General features: G+C 29.9%; 3 protein-coding genes across 5 annotated transcripts; all 3 read right to left on the bottom strand.

Moving 5' to 3' along the window:
- Position 1: 1 nt before the first annotated feature.
- On the bottom strand, positions 2 to 3,458 carry LOC137820227 (uncharacterized). Of its 3 annotated transcripts, XM_068624187.1 has the most exons (4): positions 3,272 to 3,458; positions 2,761 to 2,907; positions 1,902 to 2,617; positions 2 to 593 (listed from the first exon to the last, which is right to left on the bottom strand). In XM_068624187.1, exons 3-4 carry the CDS (start codon positions 2,549 to 2,551, stop codon positions 374 to 376), a joined length of 870 nt encoding a protein of 289 aa, XP_068480288.1. In that variant the 5' UTR covers positions 2,552 to 2,617; positions 2,761 to 2,907; positions 3,272 to 3,458; the 3' UTR covers positions 2 to 373. The 3 variants fall into 3 exon arrangements, with proteins under 3 accessions (XP_068480288.1, XP_068480287.1, XP_068480286.1); XM_068624186.1 differs by lacking the exon at positions 3,272 to 3,458 and having other exon boundaries at positions 2,761 to 3,256; XM_068624185.1 differs by lacking the exon at positions 3,272 to 3,458 and having other exon boundaries at positions 1,902 to 3,097.
- A 10,009-nt stretch (positions 3,459 to 13,467) lies between these two features.
- Positions 13,468 to 18,350, bottom strand: LOC137823102 (shaggy-related protein kinase eta-like). The gene is made up of 12 exons (XM_068628224.1): positions 17,975 to 18,350; positions 16,901 to 16,993; positions 16,712 to 16,771; positions 16,356 to 16,628; positions 16,192 to 16,266; positions 15,655 to 15,711; positions 15,096 to 15,236; positions 14,911 to 14,961; positions 14,721 to 14,816; positions 14,563 to 14,646; positions 14,288 to 14,389; positions 13,468 to 14,033 (listed from the first exon to the last, which is right to left on the bottom strand). Exons 1-12 carry the CDS (start codon positions 18,278 to 18,280, stop codon positions 13,938 to 13,940), a joined length of 1,434 nt encoding a protein of 477 aa, XP_068484325.1. The 5' UTR covers positions 18,281 to 18,350; the 3' UTR covers positions 13,468 to 13,937.
- Positions 18,351 to 21,433: 3,083 nt separating this feature from the next.
- LOC137823101 (nucleobase-ascorbate transporter 2) lies at positions 21,434 to 25,689 on the bottom strand. The gene is made up of 13 exons (XM_068628223.1): positions 25,242 to 25,689; positions 25,041 to 25,138; positions 24,552 to 24,728; positions 24,226 to 24,326; positions 24,067 to 24,142; positions 23,895 to 23,954; positions 23,451 to 23,635; positions 23,248 to 23,344; positions 22,849 to 22,994; positions 22,673 to 22,764; positions 22,490 to 22,567; positions 22,241 to 22,401; positions 21,434 to 21,910 (listed from the first exon to the last, which is right to left on the bottom strand). Exons 1-13 carry the CDS (start codon positions 25,333 to 25,335, stop codon positions 21,698 to 21,700), a joined length of 1,578 nt encoding a protein of 525 aa, XP_068484324.1. The 5' UTR covers positions 25,336 to 25,689; the 3' UTR covers positions 21,434 to 21,697.
- Between the last annotated feature and the right edge of the window lie 2,170 nt (positions 25,690 to 27,859).

Below are 27,859 nucleotides of genomic sequence, written 5' to 3'. Positions count from 1 at the left end.
GGAACAAAAGGAGGATCTATGTGTTTGTTTTGCAGCATAATCTTAATTTTTACAATATTATTGCCACCAAAAGTAAGATATACTGTGTGTGTATATATTTACCTCAAAACAACACACACACACTCCAAAGAATGCATCCAGGAAATAGTTTGACTATCCCTAGCCAAGCTGGTAATTTCTTTACATGGAAGCTTCAGATCTTCTTGAGGGCACACACCCTCAGAGTGTCTACTTGGACACGAGGTTTAAGCATTAACATCACACTGAAATGTGATGATTCTTCATAAAATGTATGTCAGAAACCAATCATTCACTCACCATATTAGCAGGAATGAAGAATTGAAGACAAGAACTATAGAGTTTGATTCATCAGCTAGAACATATTTACACGAAAAAACCAGGGCAGAACAAACGCTATCACCAAGCATGCCATCAAGAAGTTACAAAATGGCTGTCCCCGCCAGCATCCAACAACCCTTGGGGATGAACTACCATCGTTGTCCATGAATCTTCTTTCATTCCACTCTTCTATAAATCCATTACTAGTAACACCTGAAACATTTTTTGCAGGCTCGCCGCATATTTCACATAACCTGTGGTGTAGAAGGAAGCTAATATCAATAAAAGATAGCACCATAGACCATTTTTAAATTTAGTATTCATAGAATAGAAGTATAACAGAGAACAAAAGAACCTCAGGATCATGTTTATTTTATTTCAATAAGTTTTACGGACAAATTTATCAAACTAAACTCTTTCCAAACTAATGAATAGGCTTTCCTGTGATAATCTCTCGTTGAATAAGTGTTCATCCAAAGAAGCCCTTTACAGGATAGTAGAATTTGTATTCACAATGATCAGTTAATGCTAGATTGACCAATGGCTTTCGCTTGATATGAAACCAAATTTCCGTATTTGGTCTCTAACAATAGAGCTGACTTGTACGCAAAAGAAACCTTAGAACCATCCAATGGATAGAAGGCAAAACTACTGTTACATTTCAGGTCAATGGGGTTTGGTCAATATATCCCTATAATATTATAAGACTAACATTTCCTAGTCTAAGTCCCCTGTGTCATCTGAACATGGAAACATTATCCAAAAGGATCTTCATCGAGACACTTATTCAAATATCGATGACCCAACAAGAATATGAAAACCAAATCCAATAATTTACTACTTGCCAAACTGTGACTTGATCACTTGATGCATCTTATGGATGTCAATTAACCTCAATTCACAAACAATAGAAGAAAATTGCTAATAATTCTCATGTCTAATCCACAATCTTACATCCTAAAGGAGGAAACTCCACCGCGTGTTCGGATGCATTTCTCCAATTTTCTCATCATAGAATCCTAATCAATATGCAAGGAATGGCTATGCATGGGTTCAGTAATGATGATAACGGTTGGCCAACTACAGATATACCAATCAAAGCAAATAGCAGCGCGCTACGCTACCCAGTTCTCTAATGTAATGGTGGTAAGCAAAGTCAATGCCAAGGGCTCAACCAAAGGAGCCTTATGAAGCCAAAATCAAGCATAAGCCTAGTCATGGATATGGAAAGGGTTTGAAGGAATCCTAATTATGATATTGACAATTCCTACTTCTAAAATCCTGTTCTAATAAGAACACGTTTACAAGGAAGTCACAGACCTCAAAAGATCAAGACAAAAAGATAAAGCCTATCCAATACTATTGTTGAATTAATAAATGTTCTATATTATCAAAGTACCTGCAAACATACACAGACATAGAGCAACAAAAGGGGAAGAGGAATATTTGCTATCAGATATTGTGCCAAACAGTATTACATCATTGCAAAACCTCAAAAAGCACACTAATTTTATTGTCGATCTACAAAACTAGAATCAAACTAATTTGACAAGAACAGATACCTGTTCCCCTTGAGCTTGAACCACGCCTCAGCACAGTGAACGTGCGCAATGCCTAGCTCATCTTTACAAGCACAACCAAGCTGAATCAAATCTAAACTTGTGGCACTGTTAGCAGTGCCAAAAATTGTTACATCTGATGACTGACCAGAAGTCAGATGGCAAATCCTACAAATCGTTTCACCTTCAGAATTCTCATACAACTTTTTGTGGCTGCTGCACTTTATATCAATCACGCATGAACTTTTATCAGTTTCAGAAACCTCTTTTGCTGCTTTCATGGACACCAAACTCAACTCTGCTTCCTCAACTTTCACTTCCAATTTCCTATTCTCTTCATTGATGTACTCACTCTGAACAGACTCAACCACAACCACAGTTTCAATCACTTCTTGATTAACCAAATGGTTTGAATTATAACTAGTTCCCTGATCAACCCCAGGTAACTTATCACTGGAATTTTCGCGACCATGCTTGTCTTGACCCTTAACTTCCTCCTTTAGCTCCTTATCAGATCCCGAGTTCTCATCGACCTGTCTCGAAGTTCCAGCTTCTCCACTTATACTATCGCTACGAATTGCAACCCCTTCAACCAAATGACTTAAATTCCCATCATGAACCGGATCCAATACATCACCCCTATCTTCATCCATTAACAACTCGTTCACTCTCAAGACACTCCTAATTTTGCCACAGTACAAACCCCACCGAAAAAACTCCTGCTTTTTTAATTAAAGAGGATGAAAATGTGATCAAATGAAAGGAGTAACAAACATATCTTCCAACAATCCAGTTCTTTATTGGGGACACAATCTCTCAAGATATTCTTAAAACTAATCAAACCTTTAAAAAAAATGTTAACCTGGGATGTCACATGAAATGGACGACCTCACTGTCCAAGGAACAAGCCCCCAAATAGCCGCAAAGAGATTGGCTTTACCTCAAAATATTAAATTCCACAAACAGTTCAAATCTGACATGTTTCAATCCAACTCACGCCAGGTAAAACCTGCGTGATTAATGGGGAAAAATACGAGCAAAATTAGGTAAAGAAAGCTTCTCTTGAAAAAAACTCAACATTAAGACTAGGAGATTGAGTGCAATGGAATCATTAGATGATTTAGGTTAGTGATCAAAGAAAAGGAAGAAAAAAAAAAGGTGACTTTGTCTTTATTGGGAAATTTAACAGAAACCCTGCTATTGTTGTACCAAGATAGATACGGATGACTATATATTACAAAAAATATGAGCTTTTATTCAGTTATTATTAATTAAATTAATCTAATTGCTGAAATTTTGTGATTGAAGATTATCTGGGAAAAAAGTTTGCAATGAGCAAGTGGGTGCACAGTGTGAGTGGTGGGTGGTGTGACCTTTGTCTACTTTACATGATAGTGGCTTAAGCAGAAGCTCCAACGTACGGGTCGGCTCCTATATGGCTGTGGTGAAGTGTGAGAATTTTTCATGGACCTTAAAAAATGGTAACAAACTACAAAACAGATTTGGACTCATCAATGTTTTTACATAGTAATGGCTACTACTACTGACCACTGATCTGTTAGCCACACCACAAACATTATCCATTAATTTGTTCAGTTCCCTTTATCTGTGTATCATGTTAATTGGTTGTTTTTTTTTTTGTGTGTTTCTTGCTAATTATTATCTTTCTGTTTTGTGTGTGTTTTCTGATAATTTGTTATCTGTGTGTGAGTGTGTATGTTGTTATTTTATATTTTTATTATATGTTATATTTGAAGGATTATTCCTCTTATAAAAGTGACTCTCGTAGTTTTTGTCTTCTCGTCCTTACAATTTTTGGGTTTGGTGATTCTTCGTCTCGCATTTCTTTTATTCAAGATGAGCAGGTTGGGATACCTGCAAAGGTGTGTTCCGACGCTCAAGTCAGTCCGAGTACAATATGCAAGTAAATTAAGGATGAAAAGATTATTTTTGACACTGAATCTCCTATAATATTTATAACTTTAGAATGAACCTCAACTATCATGAACTTGTTTTTGAGTTCAGACGAAGTCCAATTGTATCTTAATAATAACTTATAATTAATTTGATTTAATCAGAGTTAATCATGAATTTATCGTTTGCTCCCAAGTTCATTCTGCATTATCGATCACTCTTTCTCACCACCGATCACTCTTTCTCACCACCAGATAGTGTAATTATGAAAACAACTTGTACTATTTGAAATTTTGAAATTTATTCATTGAAAAATAAATTCAAGTTAAAAAATATACATGTATAAAACTTGGTATTCCAAAGTAAGAGGAGTTGCCCCATGCAATTGAATAGAGAATAGAAAATCCTTAAAAAACATTATAGTAGAATATTTTGATTGTTACTAAATGTCAGAATGAAGTATTTAGTTGTAAATGCTGCGTGAATGGAACGTTCACAATAAAGTAGTATATAAGAATGCGTGCCATTTTTTGATGGTTTGTGATAGGTGCAAAATATTCTAAACTCCAAACTTTTGCCTTCAGAACATTTAATTTGTATATATTAGTAATGCCAAATCTTTATGAGTTATGATTCTTTAATGGAAAGAGTTACTTTCGTTGTTGATTGATGCTTTGTAAGAATATTTTGACGATGACATTATTTTGCAACAAAATAATTTATTTGTAACTATTTCTTTACTTTGTAACACTTCCCACAAAATATATATTGCTAAATATATAATATTTATGCAGTAGTTTTCATTATTAATTACTACTGAACTGAATTATTTTTAATTAAATAACATATTTTAAAAATATTTTTAATTATTACTATTCAAAAAACATATCTCAAATTAAACAAATAAAAAAATGCAATAGACTTAAATACAATTGTCAATGTAGTTCGTATATAAATATATGAATAAATATTTTTTTTCTTATATAGTATAAATATTGTATTTATCAATAATAAAATAAAATTAATTAAGTAATGTATTTACTAAAATTAATAAATATAATATATAAATATATAAAAATTCTAAATAAAAAGTCATTAATATAAACTTAAATATCTTTATATATTGAAATATCTGCTCGAAAAAATATTTTCTAATAATTTTATAAAAATTTCAAATTCACATGAACATATATGTGTAGTAAATACATTATTATTTTATACGTTTGAAAAGTTCTTAGTTTTAATAGAATTCCTCGTAGAGTATATTTTAAAAATAAACATTAATACTTTTTAGTGTTGTATAAAATTTTGGTGCATGTTAAAATAAAATTATCTAATTTTTTTTATTGTGCACATGTAGTATATTAGTTTGAATTTGACTTACTACAAGTATTTCATGTGCAATTATAGTTGTGAATATTATACAATTTATAGTATATATTTAATATATCAAATACGTGAAATTGTTTATGTGAAATGAACAAAGCAGTGAGAGTGAATAATTTAATTTAAACACAAAGTTAAAGTTCATTTGAAAGGATAAATAAATAAATTGAATTTAAAAATAATTTTCTGACACGTTTTTTCAATTTAATTAAAATATGCATATCCCTTTATTTTATGCATATTTATATATAATAAATACAAAATTTAATATATAATATTATTAAAAAATCATTTGTGAGAAAAATATATTAAATTAAATTTGTCAAAATTCAAACTTTAGAATTGGATAATGTATATGTTATATTTTTTTTATTAACTTTGATAAAATAAGATTTTCAGTCTTTTATATCCTATAAAATATTTTTATCTCTAAAACATGTGAAATTTTCAAACATCTCTATATATTATCTCTTATTTAAAGTTATATAGATTACTTTATTATGAATCCATGACTCATAATACATTATATATATATATATATATATATATATATATATTAATTAGTGGTTGGGTAGGATGGTAATGTGTTTAAAAGTGGTGTATTTTTTGTGGATATGTGTTGGGTATGAAGTCATGACCAACTGGGTTGGGCTGACTAGACACATGTTTAGTGACTGGGCTTAATTATTGTGTCCCTTTATTATCTCTGTTTAAAGACATCATTGTGCTTGTAATTTTGTACACAACAGAAAAGAAATAAAATATAATAATTGTTCATGTAGATGTAGGTTGCAGTTGGCTACCGAACAACGTTAAATCTTGTGTGTTGTTTCCGCGTGCGTTTTTACTATCAATATGTTCAAAGATTTTGGGATATGGACTTTGTTTGATTTTTAATTACATGTGAACTAAAAACAAAAAGGGTGAAATACGTTAAAAGAGGGGGTGGGGATTCTTCTTTTATTCCACCTTCAAATTATTTCTCCATTTTTGTTGATTATTAGGTGGCAACATGATAGCTTGAGTAAGCTTTTTGCTTCCTTCTTTTCTCTCTTAAATGGCATGCATGTGGGAATTGGAAAGAGCATGACTTTTAGATGATCACAAATTGATGTTATATTGTTGTGTTGGATAAGGTTCTAAGATTTTGGGTTCATTATTAGTTTTTGGTACTCTTACTTCATCATTTCTTTTTCAATTTTTAATCTCTTAAGGCTTCAAAAAATATAAGAGAAACTATAATTTTTCTAACTAGAATTTTAGATTCTACAAATATTATTTCATGTTGTTTCTCTTAGAATCCAGATTATTACTCGAGGATGTTGGTAATAAGGTGTTTTTTCAATTAATTGTGAAACATTGTATTCTTTAATTTGGTGCATGGTTCAAGTTATTGATAAATTGGGTAAGCATATAGTGCAAATTATTCTGAAAAATTATAGTGTGTAAGCTAATGAAATTTATAGGTTACCTTGATGCTTGAATATTGTGTTAAATTTGAGTTCGATAATCTTAGAAACTATAAATATAACTCGTTTATGTTCAGTTTAGATCCGAGATTGAAAGGCATTGATTTTCGAAAAAAATTATGTTTGTTTCGATTTAATTGTGAATAATTTGCGAGAGAAGAAAAAGATGGCACCCTATTGTGAAGAAAAATAATGAATGCGGAAGAAAGTTACCTAATACAATATAATAATAATAATATATTTATATAATAATATTAACAACAATTTTTTATTTTTTATTTTATAAAAATAATTTTTATATGTATCTATAATAAAAATAAAAATGTTAAATATTAAATAAATTTCAACAATAAAAACATTTAATTATATTATTAATAAAAATAAATACTAATAATAATAAAAAATTATTTATTATATATAAAAATAAGTATACAAAAATTTAATTACTAAAATTTATAAACAAAAATATTTCCCTTTTAAAAATTAGGATAAATTTATAAATTCACATTCTAATATTTTAAAAAAATAAAAATTCCCTCACACACATCACATCACATCACTCACCAACTTTAATAAACTTTCTTCACAAATTCACTCTACATACCCTAATTCAAACAACTTAACTTTCCTCACATTTTCCTCTCAAAACACTCCAAATTCACTCCCTCAAATCCTCATCTTTCTCCTCCCTACTTCAAACACATCATTAGGTTTAGGACCCTAAACGAGAAGCTAGATATTAAATCTTTATTTTATTTAGGTTTATTAAAGAATTGAGTAAGTTGAATTAAATGGTATTTGAAGTTATAAGGAGAACCAAGGCTAGAAATTGTCTTAGTCATTGAAATTTTGGCTTGTATTGAGATAAGTGACAATGACCAATTTATATCTTAATTCTTAACATGTTGTAACTAACTTGTTAGAAAGGTGAAATTGTTAATCTTTAATGATTATGAGTGTTTTTTACTATTGTATTTTTTGCGTATCTTGTTTAAGTAAGATGGAACATGGTATTTGGTGTATGATTTCCTCATTCAAGCTAGTAAGATATTGTTTAGGTTATGAGTTTTTCGTTCGTTCAAGTAGTCGTCAAAATATAAAGTATATTTACGATGATTGAATGATTTTATCGTATATAAATTTTAATTTATGTTTAATCTTATTAACTATGTAGAAATTTATCATTAGTTAAATTTGATAGTAAGTTTTTTAAGGTGTAAATTCACCCTAATAATATGTAAAGTATAAAAACTATTAAAAAAATTAAATATTCAAATTTCAATGCATAAGGAGAAAATATTTGCATATAGACAAAAAAAATGTCAAATTAAGTTTTATTTTTAATTTATTAAAGTAAATAATTAAATTTTAAACAACATATGTAAAATAAAAGTATAAGAGAGATAAAAATAACTAATCCTTTATAAATTTATTATTGAAATCAACAGTAACTACAAAATTAACAAAATAATACTAAAAAGTAATATTGTTTAAAAAAACTAACCACATTAGTTATATTTTCTTATGTATGATTAATTATGCATTATATTAAGAGTTATAATTTTTATATATTATCGTACAAAATAGGAAATATACAAATTATATAAGAAAATGCAAATTACACTTAATTGTTTAGTAAATTAAGTTAACAGACTACAATATTTTTTTAATTTTAATCTCATTACAAAATAATTCTTATGTTTACTCTTTACAAAAGGTACTTAAATTTTCTTGGAACTATTATTTACAACAAATTCTCTACAATAAATTTTAAATTAATGAAAAAATATATATTTTTTAACATTATTCTTTTGTAGTTAAAACTATATAGATTTTCGTATTCAAATAAACAATACTATATCTAGTTTAGTGTAAAATAATGTTAAAATACATTTTATATTTTCTATATATTTCACATGCAAAATAGAATAAGAAAAGAATCTTACTAAATTGTGATGATTGAATATAAATTTAGTATAATTGAATCACTACCAAAAGTCTATATCGTTCTTCTTAACTTTCTTTTTTTTAATTTATGTCTTTTATATTTTTTTTATTATGGTTGTACTTTTGTTTAGTATTTCATATTTCCTTAATCAAATTTTTAAAAAAAATTATTCTCAATAATCTTATATCAATTTAGAGTAGGAAGAAAGATAATTTAAATATACTTACATATATTAATATTCAAAGATTTATTTTAAGGATAAAAACGTGATAGAATACAAATTCTAAAACAAATAATATCCCGAATGTGACAATTGAGCTTAATGTTGTAATCTCAAATTTGTTGAGATAGCATTGATTAGGTCAATCAACGCATCTGAGATATTGTCTACTTCGGAACACGGAACTTCGTCACGGTTTTATCTTAAAAGACACAAATTAAAGGATGGAGATATATATCAACTGTAACAGACCTCCTAAACGATGTGAGATTATATTGAACATAACACAACATACTTAATTTAAATCTTAATAATCTTAAACATCTCGTCTTTAAATAACATCTCTTATTTTATTTTATCTCTTCTTATCTTGCATAGGACAACCAATTATATTTATATTTTAAACTTTTTTATTATCTCTTACACCCCATATTTGATAGATAATAGATTGCAAGTGTAGAAAGTGTGAAGAAGATTGCAAAGAGAATAAATTATGGAAGAAGAAATGAAAGTGCGAATTGTGATGTGTATTGGTAAGATATAGACATTTCCAGCTATTTATAATAATGGAAGGATCCACCCATCTCACTCTCTTTTCACGTTAATGCAATCCCTTTGCACCACATTAAATCAATCTTCACTTAACACTTCATATCAGATCAGATTCTGAATTATAAAAGTAAAATTATCTTTCCCATTTTGAAGAAGTAAAATTTGAATAAGAACTTATTAAAATGTAAATTGTGTAATATTTTTGCATTAAAAGTTATAAAAATACTTACTATTTTATAAGAAATAAAGAGATTGAGTTGTTCTCTGTCCTTTTCCAATCATACATATCTTTTTTTTTTATGTTAAATATTCTTCCTACTCCTATCTCTGTCTCATGTGCTTCTAGTTTTTTAACAACATTAAATATTATTCCACTTTTAAGTCACTCTCCAAAATCTCATAATAATGAAATTTATACTTAATATGTTTATTATCTTACTGATCCACCTGATCTACTTATATTACGTAAACAGATTCAACACACAAAATAACACTTATTTTTGTTTTCCTTCTGTTGATAGATGTGTTATGTGTTAGAGATTCCACATCGACTAGATATTAGAGTCTTTTATAATATGTAAGTGGATGCAAACTTCACCTTATGAGCTGATTTTATGGGATTGAGTTAGGTTTAAAGTCCACTTCGTAATATGGGATCAGAGTCATTTGGAGCCTACCCAAGCGAGTATTTGTTGGGTTTATCAGACCACCCGCTATCGGACCACTCATAATATATAGTCTCACGCACGAGTTGACAATCTCAATGTGAAAAATGTGTGTTGGAGATCCACATCGACTAAAGATTAGAGCGTCTTTCATAGTATATAATTCATAATTAAGAGTTGTTTAGTACAATCATATATATATATAAAGGTTAGTACAAATATTTGTTATGCTTAATATTTTATTTTACGAAAAAAGCATATTTGTGTGGATATTGATAAATTATGTTGTATAATGCGTAATGAAGATATAGAATTTCATTTATATAAGAAATCAATATTTTTAGTAATCAGATTCTTAACATAACGCTATGTATGTATATCAAGAAATCAAACAAAGATAATAATAATGAAAATAACTAATTAGTGTTTATGACAGATGATTTTTTCTTTATGATTAGATGCGTAATGCATCAGAAATAGGTCTTCCAATTTAAACAAACAACTACTTATTGATGTGATGTCTCTTTCCAAATAATAAATAAAAAAATGTTATTTTATTATATAGAGAAAAAGATGTTACTGGATTTGTCGTGAACCAAAGTGATTTACTTTTTTTTGGTTTTTGTTCGGAGAATAGATGGGCTGGGCTGAGACTTAGGTGGACCCTAAAACTGAAAATGTTAAAATGTATGGGCCCCACCATTAGAGAACCCTTTCCTCAGTGAAAGAGATATGATTTTTGGATACAAATGTCTTTTTCATAATTTTTCTAAAAATTAAATCCATTTTTAAAATGATAATAATATTTTTTATGTTGTGAAGAAGAAAATAAGAGCCTAATTTTTTTCCTTTTAATTATTATAAAATATTTTTTACTTACTCTTATACAAGGAAATAGAGATAAATCTCTATGTCTCTTTTTTATTTTTATCTATCCAAAAAAACACATATTTTTATCTTTCTTTTCTATCTATTCTTCCTTTTTTATTTGGATAAAAATGAAATTTTGAAGAAAGAAAGGAAAAAATTTAAAGTAAACTTATTCAAATAGTCTTATGTAATTTATTTATTTATTTTAAAATATTATTTGAAAGATCTTGTTAATTGAAAGGATAAGAAAAAAAAGACAACAAAAATTGTATTGATTTGTCTCAATTTTTTTTTTAAGATTTTATGTTTTGCTAAATCCAAAAAGTACTCCTACTGAAAAAAATTCAAGTAATATTTTTACTTTTTTTTTTAAGTGATTATCACAAATATTCTTTGTACAATAGTATTTTCAAATTTTATACTCACTTTTAAGAAATAAAAAAAAAAGGTTGTTATAAACCACATTATCTAAGGTAGACACATAAAATACGAGCTATGGTTTTTATATTATTTAAAAAAAAAACACATAAAGCAATTTAAGAAGTATTAGTGCAAACACCCCACATTTTTCTCTTTTACTCAATTTTCACAATGAAAGAAATATAACATTCAGAAATAATTTTGGACGAGTCGAAATTGAAAAACAAAAAATAAAATGCAGAAAGTGATTGAAAGTGAATGTTATTTTATTTTATATGTGAGATTTTGTGTAAAAATGTGTGAGAGTATGCTCTTTTTGTTGTCTTAAAATAAGAAACTAAGAAAAAAGTGAGAAAATCATACAAAAACTGTACATTAATTTAATTTTCAAAATTAAAAAATAATTTAATTTTTTAAATAATTCATATGAAATGATAAAATATTTCATTGTATTAATAAAATGAGATATATTAAATAAGAGTAGAATCGGAAATTTTTTGTTATCGAAGAATCTCCTATATATAAATTTTGAAGAGATTGATAATAGTTAAATTATTGTTATTCATGTTAGTAAGTGTTTTATTCATGAGTCGTTCAAAATTATAATATAATAGTTGAAAGGGATCTTGAGATGGTACTGAATTATTCTTGACGAGGATATAGTTTATCATTATGCGTCAAATGTAATTTAATATATTTGTATTAGTAGTTAATTAAGTTATATTTAACTTTAAGTAAGCGATCGACGTGTGTTTTAGAGTATATATCACAAATGTCATTTAATATATTTCACTAACATGTTTCTTTGAGTGCGTTATTTTTTATTATTATCTAATTAAGTTATATTAATTTTACATAATTTTTTTTTTACATATATTAGAGTATATATGTTTTTCTCTTATCATGTCTTATATTTTATGAAAATAAGATCTTGAGCCATTTTTTCCAAACATATTTTTTTATAAATCTCATTTATCTTCCATTTCGTACCAATTTGGAGGAAAATAATTTTTTGATAAATCTAACATAGATAACGTATCTCTTCCTTATCAAAACAATCATAAAATTTTAATAATTTTATCTATACCCCTCTTTCCTAATTTATTTTCATGTTAATAAATATCTCATATTTAATACTCTGGTTTTATAAAAAAAAAAAAAACTCATTGAAGAATGCTAATATGATAAGATAAAATTATAAAAATTAAGAGCAAGATATAACATAAAATATCGACTTAAAAAAAAAATATTAACAACCATATATTTATAATAAAAAATATAAAAAAACTATATTACATAATTTGTTGCTCACACTTTTAAAAAAAGTTCTATAATCATTTTGTAAACGTGGAGATGAAGAGTTGAAGTAAGGTTTGATGAATTATAAAAGAGAGTCAAAGTTACCAAATTTGACCGTACTACTCCTGATAGATTATGCCTATGACATCACCAAAAGAGAGGTTTGAACAACATTTATGGCTTTCAAATCCACATTATATTTATTTTGAAACTTGAATATTAAATTAAATCCACATCATAAACACATTCACATAAATAAATCTTTACATTCGCGTATACAGTATAGTTAAAACCACTGACATAAAAACTAAAGTAGGAAAAAATTGACATGATAAAAGAAGAGAAAATCCATTAAAATCTATAGTCATTAGAATTTAATACAGGAAAATATGAATTCAGTAAGCATTTTAATAACTACTACATACATGGACAAATACAGAAAACTCACTAACTTTCAGCCTCTTTCTGCCACCAACATTCTGTAGAAAACACTATCCACTGACATTTTTTATCTGAATTTTACATTTTGTTTGCAAGGAATCCCTCCTCATCTATGTCTTTGTTAAGATTAACACCCTATTTTGCAAGTAGTTATAGTTAATAAAAAGAAGTAACTGAACAAAACTGATGGATTCAGTTACTTTATAGATGACACCGAGTTTAATTCAAAATTGTAAGAAAAAGTTCAAGCAAAGTCGCTCGCAACATTTCATATATATATGTCAACATAAAAATCACGAGCACTGTTATTACCAAAAGTGCTTATAAGTTTCAGGAAATCAAGTTCATGAAATAAAAATGAAATTTGAAACATTAGAAAACGGCATTGAAGAAACAGATAGATAGCACATTACATTTAACAAGGAAAGGAACTGGGTGTGCAACAATGCAAAATGAGGCACATATTAACATGAGGAAACCAAAGCAAGCCCAACCAACAACCCCACCATCAAAACTCTTCTGGACCCTCCTCCCCTCCTTCCAGCCAAGGCTTTAGTTTTCCCCGTACAGTTCAAGCATTCTAAGTTCTGATATGACCATTTCAGGTCAAGTATACTCCTACTATATGACATGTAGACTTTGACAATAAACAAGGCTATATTTTCCTGGGGAGATAAAGATCCACCGGTACCAATAGAGAACCAAAAGGTAATACATATACTGACGGATCAACTGCAGCCATCCAGCTTCCCAAAATCTCAGTCCCGGTTCAGCTTGAAACTACATTGGCCAGGCCACAGAACACGGTATTTAGACAAAAATAATGGTATCCCACTATGCCCCTTAAGCTTATCATCACGATCCTCCAAGATGAATAAATTGCAGCCCTATTTGCCGCTTCACATGGTCAGGTATCAGCTTATTAACAAGCTCAGGAGATGCTCCGGTTAACTGTAAACAGGGAGAATAAAAAATATAGTTGCCCGTCAGTTATGTGTAGCTTGGATGTTTATCAGGAATGTACAAGGAACACAGTGCATATATATGTAAAGCATCTGTCGAAGTACAGACCCTTATCAGGCTTCTACATTTTTTCAAACTTTTTTTTAATATTATCAATTTTATTCCTAGTCTTGAATTTGTCTGTACAAAAAATTCACTAGCAGAGCACAAATATGACCAAGAAAGATATTTTAAGGACTTACTTCCTGTTTGAAGTTAAATAGAGGGGGCAATGGACGACCATTTGGCAGACGAGCATTGGGTTCTCGGAGTTCATCAAAGAAAGGATGAGCACATGCTTCAAGCTGCATAACAAAATTATATTTTTCTCAATTTGCTATGCAAGTTTTTCCAGATAACAACGTTCACCAGTTAGTTAATCAAACTCAGGAGAAATATAGGCCGATGTACATAATGCAATACTAAATTGATTAGAACATAGAATACATAAAAAGGGGTAGAAGACAGTCTCACTTACCGCAGTGCACCTAAGACTTGGAGAGTATTGCAAAAGCCGGGATGCAAGATCAATAGCTTCTGGAGGCATCTTTTTGTGGAATATCTACACACAATTTCGATGAGTTAGAATGCCAGGAATATTCCCATGCTAATATGAAAGGAGAGAAAATTACAGACCTTGTGCCATGGGTGTGCTTTTATCTGTGGAAACCTAAAGTCATTGTAATTGGGATTCATACAGCGTACTTCCTCTCGAGTTGGTGTGCCAAGCACCTACAATACAAAATTTTATAAAGGTGACTCAAGATGAAAAGGAAAAATACATGACTAATGAAACATATACAGTACATGTTAACACCAATTGCACCTTTATAATATGTACGAGCTGGTCTACAGCATTTTCACCAGGGAATAATGGCTGCAAAAGTTTAAATTGTTTCAGACAACACACAGGTAGCAGATAATCAAGAGAACATTTACATCACTTTGTGATAAATTTATATAATAATATTTAGTAATAGAAATGAATGAAAACAAATAAATAACACAGACCTGGCCTAAAAGAAGTTCGGCAAGGACACAGCCAGCTGACCAGATATCGATTGAACTTGTATACTCAGTGGCACCAAATATAAGTTCTGGTGCTCGATAGAATCGTGAACATATGTATGATATATTAGCTTCACCTTGGACCTTATGAGATAAGATTGAGGGTTAGTAAACGATAACATATGATGAATAGCAGTCACACGCTCTCACTAATAATACAATACTTGAAAGCATACAGAGCATAACAAAAACCTCCCAAAAATTTAAAATATGATGTTTCCACAAAATGCCAAGAAAAATAACCAAAATGTTCAATATAATATAAAAGAAATCTTAAAACAAAGCTTCAAAGCTTGCTGTTGAGCTGACCAAGACATGAACACAAGGGACTATAAGAGCGTAAAAATTAGACCCTCTTCATCGAAACTGTCAAAACTTTATGGCAACTGATAGATTATTGGTTGATAGTGAGTTATTACCCCATCAATATAAAAGATGATAATGCCATGATAAAATGGACAAAAATTAAGCACATCAAAGCAACATAAGGAGGTCAACATACCAGAACTTTTGCACTTCCAAAATCACATAACTTCACTTGGTGAGTAAGAGGATCCACCTGGAATGTACACATAATGACATTTAAACCATAAATAATTACTACATTCTAGAATGAACTGATATATATAGGGCGTGTACAAGTGAGAGGAGCCAATCCCCAACCACAAATCAAATGAATGGTTCAGATAAAAACTAATTAAAACAATCTTAACAATCCATGTATGATTGTATAGCAAAAATTAACTCCTCTCACCATATTACACAGTGAGAAAACCATTTTTGTAGGTGACATTAGAGAGAACAAATTTGAGACGTACAACCATAAATGAATGGTTAGAATTCAAAGTCTTTTAAAGCCACATGACCACATAAAATAGTCATGTTATTTTTTTCCAAACCTCATGATTTGTGTTTAAATCTCAACCATTCATGATAAGATCTGATACTCCATATTTATTTCTCACACCATCACGTACAAAAGGCTCTTATTAGATAACCCCCATACACACACAGGCACAACAACAGCATATCAACAAACCAGTATATTTTGAGGCTTCAAATCTCTGTGGCAAACTTTGGGAACAGTGTGGATATAAGCCAAGCCCCTGAAAATCTGCATGCATTTAACAAACTTTTAATATCAGACACCGAGCAAATAAATCATATATATATTTATGAATTGCCAGAAAGTATGCAGCATACCTGGTACATGTAAAGTTTCACATAGATGATGGGCATTCTTTGATTAGCATTGCTATAGTGTTTCAAAACTCTATACATGGACTCTGGAACATATTCCATCACCAAATTAAGAAAAAGTTCATCGGTACTTGTAGTGGAAAAGAAGCAATGCTTCAGAGTGATCACATTTGGGTGATCCATCACACGCATTAACTGTAGTTCACGATTCTTGTATCGCCTGTCTTGTAAAACCTTTTTAATTGCAACTGCTTCCCCAGTTTCCAAGCATTTTGCCTAAGAGAAAAAAAAAAATCAGTACGAGGAAAAATAGGTGGAGATAGCAAGAGTAACGATCTAGTATTAACCGAACAGCATACCTGGAAAACAATTCCAAATGACCCAGTTCCTACAACTCGTTCTGCCATGTAACTAATAGTCTGCAAGAATCATTGCACAAGCCATTAAACTCACAATCGAGGATAAGTGCCGTAAAGTTGCTTTTAACAACCAATCAAAACTTTAAACAAGTGATAATATCAGCAAACAGGAATTTACAAAGATAATACCTGTTTAGGTTCCCCATTTTTGCCTCCAATAGTTGTAGATATGATGTGACCAGTGAGAGAATCATTGCCATTGATGACAGCGTTAGACATCTCCTGTTAAAATCGTAATGTTTAAAACAATTTGTAAAATGTATTAGAATCTGAACCTTTCTTCACAAAATATTTCAAAATGGTTTGGTTTCAGAAGGAAGCTGAAATTTGGAAACCAATTGGCAGACATGAAAAAAATCACAAAGTAAAGACTAAGATCGTCAACATGATACAAAATTAAAACATCAGATTTCAACAGCCCGTCGAATAACTCAAGTGAGTTTCATAAACTATGCAAATTGGGTAAAACAAAACAGGTAAGCAACTTAAGGATGTAAGCTGCAAAACAAAGTAAATACAAGGAACCAAGAACTATAGCATCACGAAGTTCAGAGGACAAACTTCAATTGAAAATGTTGACAGCAAAAACTTAAGGGAACACAACGTGTTACGTTGCTAAACCAAATTGAAAAAAAACCAACATCAAGCAGCAGAGTACAAAAGTGTAGGCAAAGATATTTGATCGGAATCATAAACAAAAGAAAAACAAATCTGGTGAATAACTGGCAAATGATCATAAGTTCACACAAACAGAAAACCAAAATCGTTGACACTTGAGAGTCCAACACCAACACAAGATCATAACAAGCACGATCAGATACCGATACAAGTATCAGCTAAAAGCAAATCTCAGAATCTCTCCCCAAAAATATAAAATGAAACCTCACAGAAACCCATAGATCAACGCCAAAATGAACCTGGCGGGTCTTCTTCATTAAGTTCAAAGACCAGATGTTCAGAAAGAAAACCGAATTCCCCCAAAAATAACAAACCCTAACCTCCCCTTTGTTAACTGCGCAAGCAAACAAAAAAAACAGAAACACAAATCACACATCCCAGACCAAAATTCCACCCTCGTCCTCTTCACAACAGAAATCACAAAGACATTTTCAACTCTCCCATTTCTGGGTCACTCAGTTTTCTCACCAACCAGACAATACAAAGAAAGAAAAAAAAAACACATTTTTCCGGGAGGAAAAGTACCTTATCCTCAGCCATGGCAGAGGGGAGAGAGAAGAAAGAAGAGGAATCTAATCTAAGAAAAGGAGAAGAAGGAGAAGAAGATGAAGAAGAAGATGAAGAAGGAGAGAATGATAGGAGAGAAGGGAGAGAAGAAAATTTCAATGGAGGTCCCAGCAAGAGAAAGACAAGTCCATGTGATTCCAGCTCTCCTTTCTTTCCTCTGTCTTCCTTTTTCTTTTCTTTTCCATTTATTTTTTTTTTGGACTTTTCCCAATTTCCTTGACTAACTTTGCACATTAGGAAGACCTCACTGTTAATCATAATCATTAGGTATGCTTAACAAAAATCAAAATTAAAATGTAAATTAAACTATTAATAAATAGAAAAGGTAATGAACAATCATAATGCTACCTTCTTTTCTTTTTTGAGAAAAAATCAATAATCATAATTGAGTTTCATGTTTTTTGCTTTATCATTTTAACGTCGGCGGAATTCGTCTTAGAATGATTGTTTCATATATGATATCATTGGTCCTGTTTCAGACATCATCTTAATCAATCATTTTTTTAACATATTTGTAAATTCTCTTTTTTTTTACAATATTATGATAAATAACCCTTTTGTTTCTCATTAATTATTGGTTTAAAAAAGAATGGCATGTTATAGTTGATGAGTTATCTCACTGTAAAAGGTCGACGTAAAAAAGTATTCAATTTAGACTCATTAAAAGTCTATGACATTATCCAAGTCAAATTTAGACTAATTGATTAATCAGAGTAACCTTTTTAAAATATTCAATAAAATATTTAAAGTTTGATTTTTTTTTCCATAGAAAGCATTTATGTTTAACAAAATACCTTAATTTTTCATATTTCTCAACGCAAAAAGTATATGTTTAATTATCATTGTATTCCTAGTTCAAATCGGAATCAGGATCTGTAATGGGATGTATGATTTGGATGACGATTATTTTTAAAAGGTTATTAATTATTTATGAAATTTTTAGAAATTGATCAATATTATTGAATCTTCATTAATTTGTTGTATTTGTATAATTATTTTGATTATGTTAATAATTAACGTTCGACATTGACCAATAACTAATCATTTAATATATTTTTAAACACTTAACTAACAATGAAATATTCTCATAAAATTTATTTATGTCTCATTTAATATATTTTTAACTGAACAGATCAAACTTAAGCGTTTAAGAATCTTGTGTAAGTAAATTTTTTCATTTCCATGTAATTATTCGTATTGAAATTAGTGTTGGGAAGAATCACCTAATTAACAGCTCAAAATATTTCGATCTTTCTCATTATAAACAATTATCATTTCATAAAATAAATTCAAGTAGAAGTAAAATAAAACATTACTTGTGAGGGATGTTTCCGTGATTCTACACTAGAGTTACATTAATTTATATTCCAAAGTTACTAAATTTCAAGGACAGAATTTCTAAACGAAAAAAAATGGTAACATTTGAAAAATTGCAACACAATATATATACTTGGATGACCGAATCGATTTAAATGAGTCACTCAGAAATTTGATCATTCAACTACAATAAGATCATGTAATTGACCGATCCATGATGACGAGTCATGAGTTGACAAAGTCAGCATGGTTAATCCATAATTAAGGGTTGTTTAACACGATCCTAAACAGAAACCAACTTCATAATCCGGCCCAAAATCCAAGAACCAGGTACGTCATTATTTATAGTACTCTGACATTTGAGTGCTGACGCCCTAACTGACTTGAGTATTGGAGTATCTTCTGCAGATATCATTTCAACCTATGAAATCAGGTGACCAAAAGAAGAAAGGCGAAACAGGAAGTGAACAATAATAATAATCGATTAAAGAAAATGGAATAACAATCATTCTGTAGTTCCAAACACTTTGAAAATTATATATATGATTATATAGTGTCGTGTCCTGTGCAATTTTATTTCTATAAGTATCGGTACGTTAAGGTATCGTTTTATAAACTTATTGTACATCAATCATTACAATAATTATTGTAAATAGATTAAAAAAATAATTTGGTTGATTAAAAGTTTAACCAAAACAAAATATTTGATGTCAATGTAAAACTACAGCAAAATAATTTATTAACTAAAAACTAATTAAGTATAGACTAATAAATGTGTCAGTATACACATTTTTTAATGTAAAATTATGTGCTTGATAAACTCATAACCTAATTCTAGATGAAAACCTCAGCACACTGGTACATCCATATCCTAAATTGAATTAAGTTTATTATTATTATGATGATGATAATGAGTCATCCCTAACAAAAATTCAAAGCAAAATAACAAATAAAAGATTTTGTGTATTTTCTACAAAATCAATTAACAGATGATTTTCCATCTTGACCAAATAAAAAATCAATTTCTATAAAGAAATTTACATGGTAAGGAGGAAATTTGGCTTATCAAAGGAGAAGGAGGAGAAATTCTGATTTCTCTAGGCTCTTTGTTTCAAATGTAAGAAACACTGTGATTTTCTTATACACAAATAAATAAAATTAAAGTATACAAAAAAAAAACGAAATAAAATAATTAAAAGAAAAGAAAAAAATTATGTTAAACTTTTTTCGCATATACGATAAGATTGAAAATGAAAGTTGGGTATATAGTCATAAAACTATAACGGATTATATACATTAATATTTTATTTATGATTACATTTCTTACAACATAATAAAAAAATATTAAAATAATAAATCAAATTATTTTAATGATTTAAAAGAAGTCTATTTTAATATATTATTACTTAAAATATATTTTTATTTATTAAATTTAATAATACCTTTTATTTTAATTTAAAAAATAATTTATATATTTAAAATTTATTTTATTAATTATTTTTTGAATTTATTAATATACATAAAAAAATATTTTACATGTTTATACTACTCTCTACTAAACTTAAATAGAAATCTATTTATGTGTGTAGGAAAAGGTTAAAGTATTTTGAAGATGAAATTTGTTTATTCACAAATTGAAAAAACAATCTGTGTAGTTATGTAAATCTCTAAAAGTTTAATTTATTTCTTCTTCAACGTTTAAGTGTTAGGTGAAGAGGGTTTAATTGGTTGCATGAGGCATCATTAAATTAGGGTAATTAGTGATAATGTGGGGGTAATTTGAGTAATTCTTTAAAATAGTTTTAATAACTTTTTGTTAATCAAGTCAGGTCTAAAAAAATGGTTTATATAAAATAAATAGGAGAAATTCAATTTTTAAATTTAGAGCAAAGCTTCATAAAACTCAAAAGTGTTATTTGGATTAAACAGTCCATTAAGCCACACCACCATTTCTTCAAAACTTTAGATTTAGATGAAACAATAATGGAATTCTTTAAACGAAAAAGTGAGGAAGGAATAATAACACAATGTATAATATATGATTATATACTTTTATAAACTATATAAAAAAATAAAATAAAAACTCTTTCACGACAGAGAGACCATAACATGCATTCTTAACTGGATCTGACATGTCTTGATAAAACAAATACTGTAGCTGAAATTATGTCAGTGTTTGCATGAAATTGGATCAAGGAATAGTGAAAACACTTAGATTTGATCTTCTGAAGCCTATGATCAATTTCTCCATCAAAAATTCAGCAATATGATACACAGTTATCACTGATGCTTCTTCACTCTCACACCAACCACATGCAACCTTGTCTGGAAATGATGTTTTTCCTGTTCTAACATCGAAAATTCCTACCTAGGAGGGAAAAAACGGTTGAGGTTGAAAGGAAGGGTATAAAACTCTTCATTCCGGCTATCTCCATTAAATGTTCTAAACTTGGCCCACCATGGCATTCCCCTATCTTTGGCACTATCCTTGTAATCAAGAGTATTGTCCAAGAACACAGCAACAATCAATGCAACAGTTGGTGATGAGAAGAATATAGTATTAAGGAAATCATCAAACTGAAAAAAAACAAAGGAAACACAAAATAAGTATCATTTTCTACATTAGTATGATATGTTCTAGTAGCAGAACATGCACAATTTTTCACTTCTATAAGGAGTTTTATGACATAGGCCAAGTGACATGCATGAATGATCCCGTTAAGAACTCAAAATGATAGATGTAGCAGTTCCTATGAAAATGCATTTGGACCTGGTGCATGTTTGGATAACCGTTATATATAACCTTCTAAAAGAACATTTAGAATGGTTATCCAAACATGCACATATTAAGGCAGTTACAGTTGGTTGGTTTTTCATGAGTTTGTACAGATGAAACAAGAAACTCACCCATCCAGCTCTTGTATGAGTAGGACCATGAAGGGCCTTTGAAGTGTACTCTCTGAAATACTCAGGAACAGAAAAGCCTAAGAAAAGGGCTACACCAGTAATAAAGAGGTTCCTCATTGAGTTCATGTTAGTGAATTGCAAGAATGATAGCCCCACAGAAGCTGCAAAAATGAAAATTGTCATAAAAGGAGAGAGGGAGGAAGAAAATAAATGCTTAAACTAAACCATAGGTGAAGTGGTGATACTCACCCACAAGGCCAAACAGAACACAGTATACAGCTGCAAAAATGGGGAAGGGTATTGATGCAAATAAAGCTCCAAATTTTCCTGAACAAGAAATATGTTAATTGTGCACTGCAAAGTGAAAGCTGCTCAACAGTTGCGGAAAGGAAGTTAATATAGGATAAATATACTCCATAATTTGCCACTCACCTAACATTGAGAAGAATATCATAAAACCAGCAGAGATTTGAATGACCCTTCGACTCCCAACACGAGTGCTTCCTAGAAGCCCCACATTCTCTCTGTCAAGGATGATCATCTCCTATGAGAATCAATTCGTGGCACATAAAATTGAAAACTATGAAAAATTGAAGAGTGGCACTTACACAGAAACTGTTGACCCAGTAAGTGTTCCAAAAAGGCCATTCAGCAATATTCCAATTCCTTGCCAACCAATACCACGGCTCAGAACATGAGCTGGAGGTGGTGTTGCACTTGCTAGTCGTGCTGCAGCTTTGTATGCCCCAGTTGACTGCAACAGTTTTGAATTTCCATAAGGGCCATCTTTAGTAACAAAAATGATAGTAACACATTTTTCAAAAACTCTTTGTTATTAGTTGAAATTTATTGAATAATACATAATCTTGTGAGTTTCACTTTTTATCTCGTTACACTCATGATTTTATAACTCTGAATAATTGTTAACCAATAATACATAATGTGTTAGAAGAAGAATGTCAGAGACAGTGTAGCTGGTACTTTTCTTTGAATAGTTATGCATTGACCTCAATTAAGGAGACTAAAACAGCAGCCATCATTCCAAAGGCATGACCAGCATCAAATGTTGGAGCACCCCACTCAAGAGGGTATGGGATCTTTATCCTGTGGCAACATGTTCAAGAGTCAATGGCAACAGCTCAAAAGTGCAGCATGCACCTAAATTATGATTAAAAACTCAACTATTTTGAGAGATGTTTTTGGTACCAACCATGGAGCAGAAGAAATGAGGTTGGCCCGGTCTGTTCTGCAGTTATGTTGGGTTAAATCAGGACGGTGCTTGTATGCTCCACTTGCTGTTAAGAGATGTGCATATGCCCATATCACTGTGGTTGATATTAGTAGAGCAAATCGCTCTAGTATTGGTAGCTGTCTAGTATGAAAATTTTTCAAGTACTGTAAACAGAAAAAGTAATGTAACATTGTCATAAATTATTGTATTGACGATAGAGAAAAATCAGCAAACATTGGACATGCACAATAAAGACCCTTCTGTGGCCCTCACCACATAATTATCATGTAAGATTTCAAATTCAGAATGTTTCTGTTAGAAGCACTTCATTTCAGAGTGAAGCATTAAATGCTCACTTAAGATATTTGAAATATTCATTAATTTAATTAGCTTACTTCACATAAATTTGAATTTGATTGATACCTGAGAGAAGGCTACAAACAGAATTAACATGGGAATTCCAATTTCAACGCAATGACCAACCTGAAAAAATTCCAAAAACAATGGTAAAGTAAGATCCAAGGAGAGATGGATAATTTTTTTTAACTTAGATCACAGATAAATTGTATCATTAGCACGTAGGTTATTGTTATACCACAGGGAAGCCTCGGTCAAATAACCCAAAACCAACTAATGCAATTACTGGAACCATTCCAAGTGGGCTGAAAAACCTGTTAAATAATCAATGTGAGACTTGAGCTTTTCCTAATAGGAAGAATATCTATATATATGCATTTCACTTATCAGAGCTTACCTAGAACAAATGGCCCACAATTGACTAAAACCCAAAATAATTTGTATGCTTGATGCCACTATCATTGCCCCTTGTACTGCTCTCATGGTGCTAAGAAATCTCTGCAGGCAAATAAAAGGAATCAGAGCTTAATCTCTTGAAATAAATTTCAATGATTAAACTCAAATTCTATTCAACAGGCTACAAGTGTTTTTGGCCTAATGAAAATGTTACCTTACACGGAACTTTGAAGAAGCAAAATTGTTCACATTGTATTGTGCAGAACTTACAGTATAATTGACTTATAATTGAAATGTGGTAACCAAATATTAGAGAAATGTACAAACCAAATGTGGGTCCTCTATCCTTGTCAATGAGGAATCGTGAATTATGGATATAATGGGGACCATAAATGCATAAGACCCTCCTATCACAGTTGGCAACCGGGTTCCAAAGAGTGTCTGCAGAAGTGTATTAATTCCTTCAACAAAAAGCAGGGTCTGCACCACCCTCACTTTATCATCCTGAATCATTATATCAATGTTTGAAATATCAATATCAATTCTCTATATAGGACAATGCAAATTAAAACTAAGACCACTTTCAGGATCAACAATTTTCTTCTCTGTGGGACCCAACCAGCTCATTTCAGCATATGATTACGATATGCCAAAACAAAATATATAAAACAAAGAAACAATGTAAAGGCAAAACAAAAAGTTCCTCCGATCCTCCTCAGTAGAGATTTGGCAACATCAAAGGACTTCACCATACATAATAATATTAAAAAGAATGAAGAAACAAAGCAAAAGGTGTCCAAGTTGGGAATGACTTACATCAGTTCCACCCATCAAAGGCACAAGAAATGAAGGAATCATGACTGCAGTTCCTAAGGCCAAAATGTAATGCTGGAAACCCAAAACTATTGTCTCCACTGTTCACAGTTGAAAACACACACATCACTCTCATGGCACACACAAAAAAAAGTTCAATCTTTGAATGAAGCTGAAAATGCAGTTGAGGAAGAATGACCATACCCCATGAAGGGTTTGAGTCTATGCAGTACTCTAAGCCTTGAAGTTGGTCCATTGGTGGGTGGCTTATCTCCTCTGGCTTGGGAGCTGCCATCATTCCTTTGCAACTCTATTTTTGCCTCCAAACCTCAATGCTTATGAAATACAACCTTGAGAGAATGAGAGAAAGAAAGGTAGATAGAAAGGTAGTCTTTGGTCTACAGTGTTGGAATACTGAGAGGGAGAGTTAGTCAATGTAGGAAGTTGAAAAAGAGAAAAGAAGGGCCAATGGAATGATGGGAGCAAGACAGAGAAAGAGAATACTTTTTTTAGAGAAAGAAAGAAAGAGAGTGGGTGAGAAGAATCCAGAGTTTGAGACACTAGTGAGAAAATGGTGTGAGAACAGAACAGAACACAAACTGAGGTAGAGAAATTGCACTGTTCAACACAACATCAATCTTTGTCATTTTTTTTTTTCTGTTTGCTTTTGATTTATTATTTATACAAGTTAAAGGTGCGGTGCCGTTAACTTTTCCATGTCCCCAAAGTGGCCCTTGAGGAACTTCCAAAATTCTGAATTAAAATGTTACCGTTGCTTTTCAGTTCTTATTAATTTTTTACAACTCAGATTCTGCAGAACTGAGTTTCTGAGTTTCAAGTGCATCATGATCCTGAGAAAATTAATTATAAATTAAGAGAAGGTGAAAAAAACGGACATTAAGTAGACAGAAGAAGGGTAAATGTGAGGGTTGACACACATTATTACCACTAACATGCTGTTAAATGAAGATAATACCATATATTTTGTGTCATTTCTCTCTTTGTTTCTTTTACTGAACACAAACTTTAATGTGGCCCATTTATTTAATCTTTTATTAGGAGAGATGCATGCAAAGTCTTTCCACCCATAAACATAAAATTAAATTAAGTATACAGTGTTTTAGTAGAGTGAAAATGTATAATTTTTAAAATTATCTAATTTGATAAAAAAAATAACTTATTTTTATATTATATCATGTATTATGTCCGCAATCAATGACACAGCAAGAATAATAGTTTTTGTGGTTTTAAAGAATTAAATGAAATTTTGGTTAATTGATTATTTAGTTTACATAATTAATTATACAATTAAGATGTTAAAGATAAAATGAATATCTTTCTATGAAAAAATTACTTTGTCATGTACTCTAATTAGATAATTATTGAGTTTTTTTTTCTGAAAATCAAAAGTAGATTTGAACATTACTTCTTTGGGTCGGATTTATGTTGAACCTAACCAATTTAGTATAATTTGAATTTAATATTTTAAAATTTATATTCAACCGATTTAAGTTAATGGAATAGTTAAGAAAAAATTATTCAATAACAACTATTTAAAAATAATAATTAGTCAATTATTAAATTAAATGTTATTTTAAAAATTAAAAAATTATTAGTATCTAAAGTAATTTTAATTTTCAATAAAATATTATAAAATAGTTTTTAATTATTGGTATCATAAGTTTTACGTAGTAAAAGGAATAAAACCATTAATACACTAAAGAACCAAACTTAATGCCCTTGTGTCTCTATAACTACAACAAACAATTATAAGTACAACAAACAATCAAATGTATGTAGACTTAGTTTTAGGAATCACAATGTGGGGACAAGACTTATCAAAAAGTGTGGGACTAAAAAATTATTAGTATCTAAAGTAATTTTAATTTTCAATAAAATATTATAAAATAGTTTTTAATTATTGGTATCATAAGTTTTACGTAGTAAAAGGAATAAAACCATTAATACACTAAAGAACCAAACTTAATGCCCTTGTGTCTCTATAACTACAACAAACAATTATAAGTACAACAAACAATCAAATGTATGTAGACTTAGTTTTAGGAATCACAATGTGGGGACAAGACTTATCAAAAAGTGTGGGACTAATCTAGTTCATTGATTTGTTTAGGTCATTCCACGTAATAAAAAAAAGAGATTTCAATAAAATATTTTATAGAAAAACTTTGATAATATATTTTGATACATTTACTTACATATAGAGAGAAAATATATGCAAAACAAACTTTAATTATTTTTAATAAAGTCTTCTAACAACCTCATACTTCAATTCTTTATATTTTTTTATCTTAATTGAATGAATTGAAACATAATGAAATTTTAATTTTTCAATGGTAGAACTATTTTTTTTTATAATTAATGAAATTTTAATTTTTAAAAAAAATATGTTTTCACACACACCCACAAGTTTGCAGGCTATCTCTTAAGCGGGATGGATGAGTAAAATGAATCCACATTCCTTATGCAGAGTGGACCAAGTCGACCCACATTTTACAGGTTAAACGCCAAATATGTGCGGGACAAAAGAGTTCGCATTACCATCCTAATTAGTTTACATTACCAAATAAATTGTTCATGATATAAACGTAACACATTTTTAATTTTTAAACAGTATACACTTTTTTTATTATTTCCATTGTTGATTTTTTTTAAATTATATAAGATTTTCTAAGTCATGTTTCTTAGCTAATAAAATTATTTACAATTTTTACTTTTCAATAAACTTTAATTAATACTCTCTATGTTCTTAAAATGTGATTAATTTTTTTTCTAAATTTGGGTTGTTTTAGAATTTTAAGATA

Source organism: Phaseolus vulgaris, chromosome 9 (assembly GCF_000499845.2).
Source record: "Phaseolus vulgaris cultivar G19833 chromosome 9, P. vulgaris v2.0, whole genome shotgun sequence".
NCBI classification, from domain to species: domain Eukaryota; kingdom Viridiplantae; phylum Streptophyta; class Magnoliopsida; order Fabales; family Fabaceae; genus Phaseolus; species Phaseolus vulgaris.
Note: the sequence above shows the minus strand (reverse complement) of the source record. Positions and strands in the feature narration are given on the sequence as shown.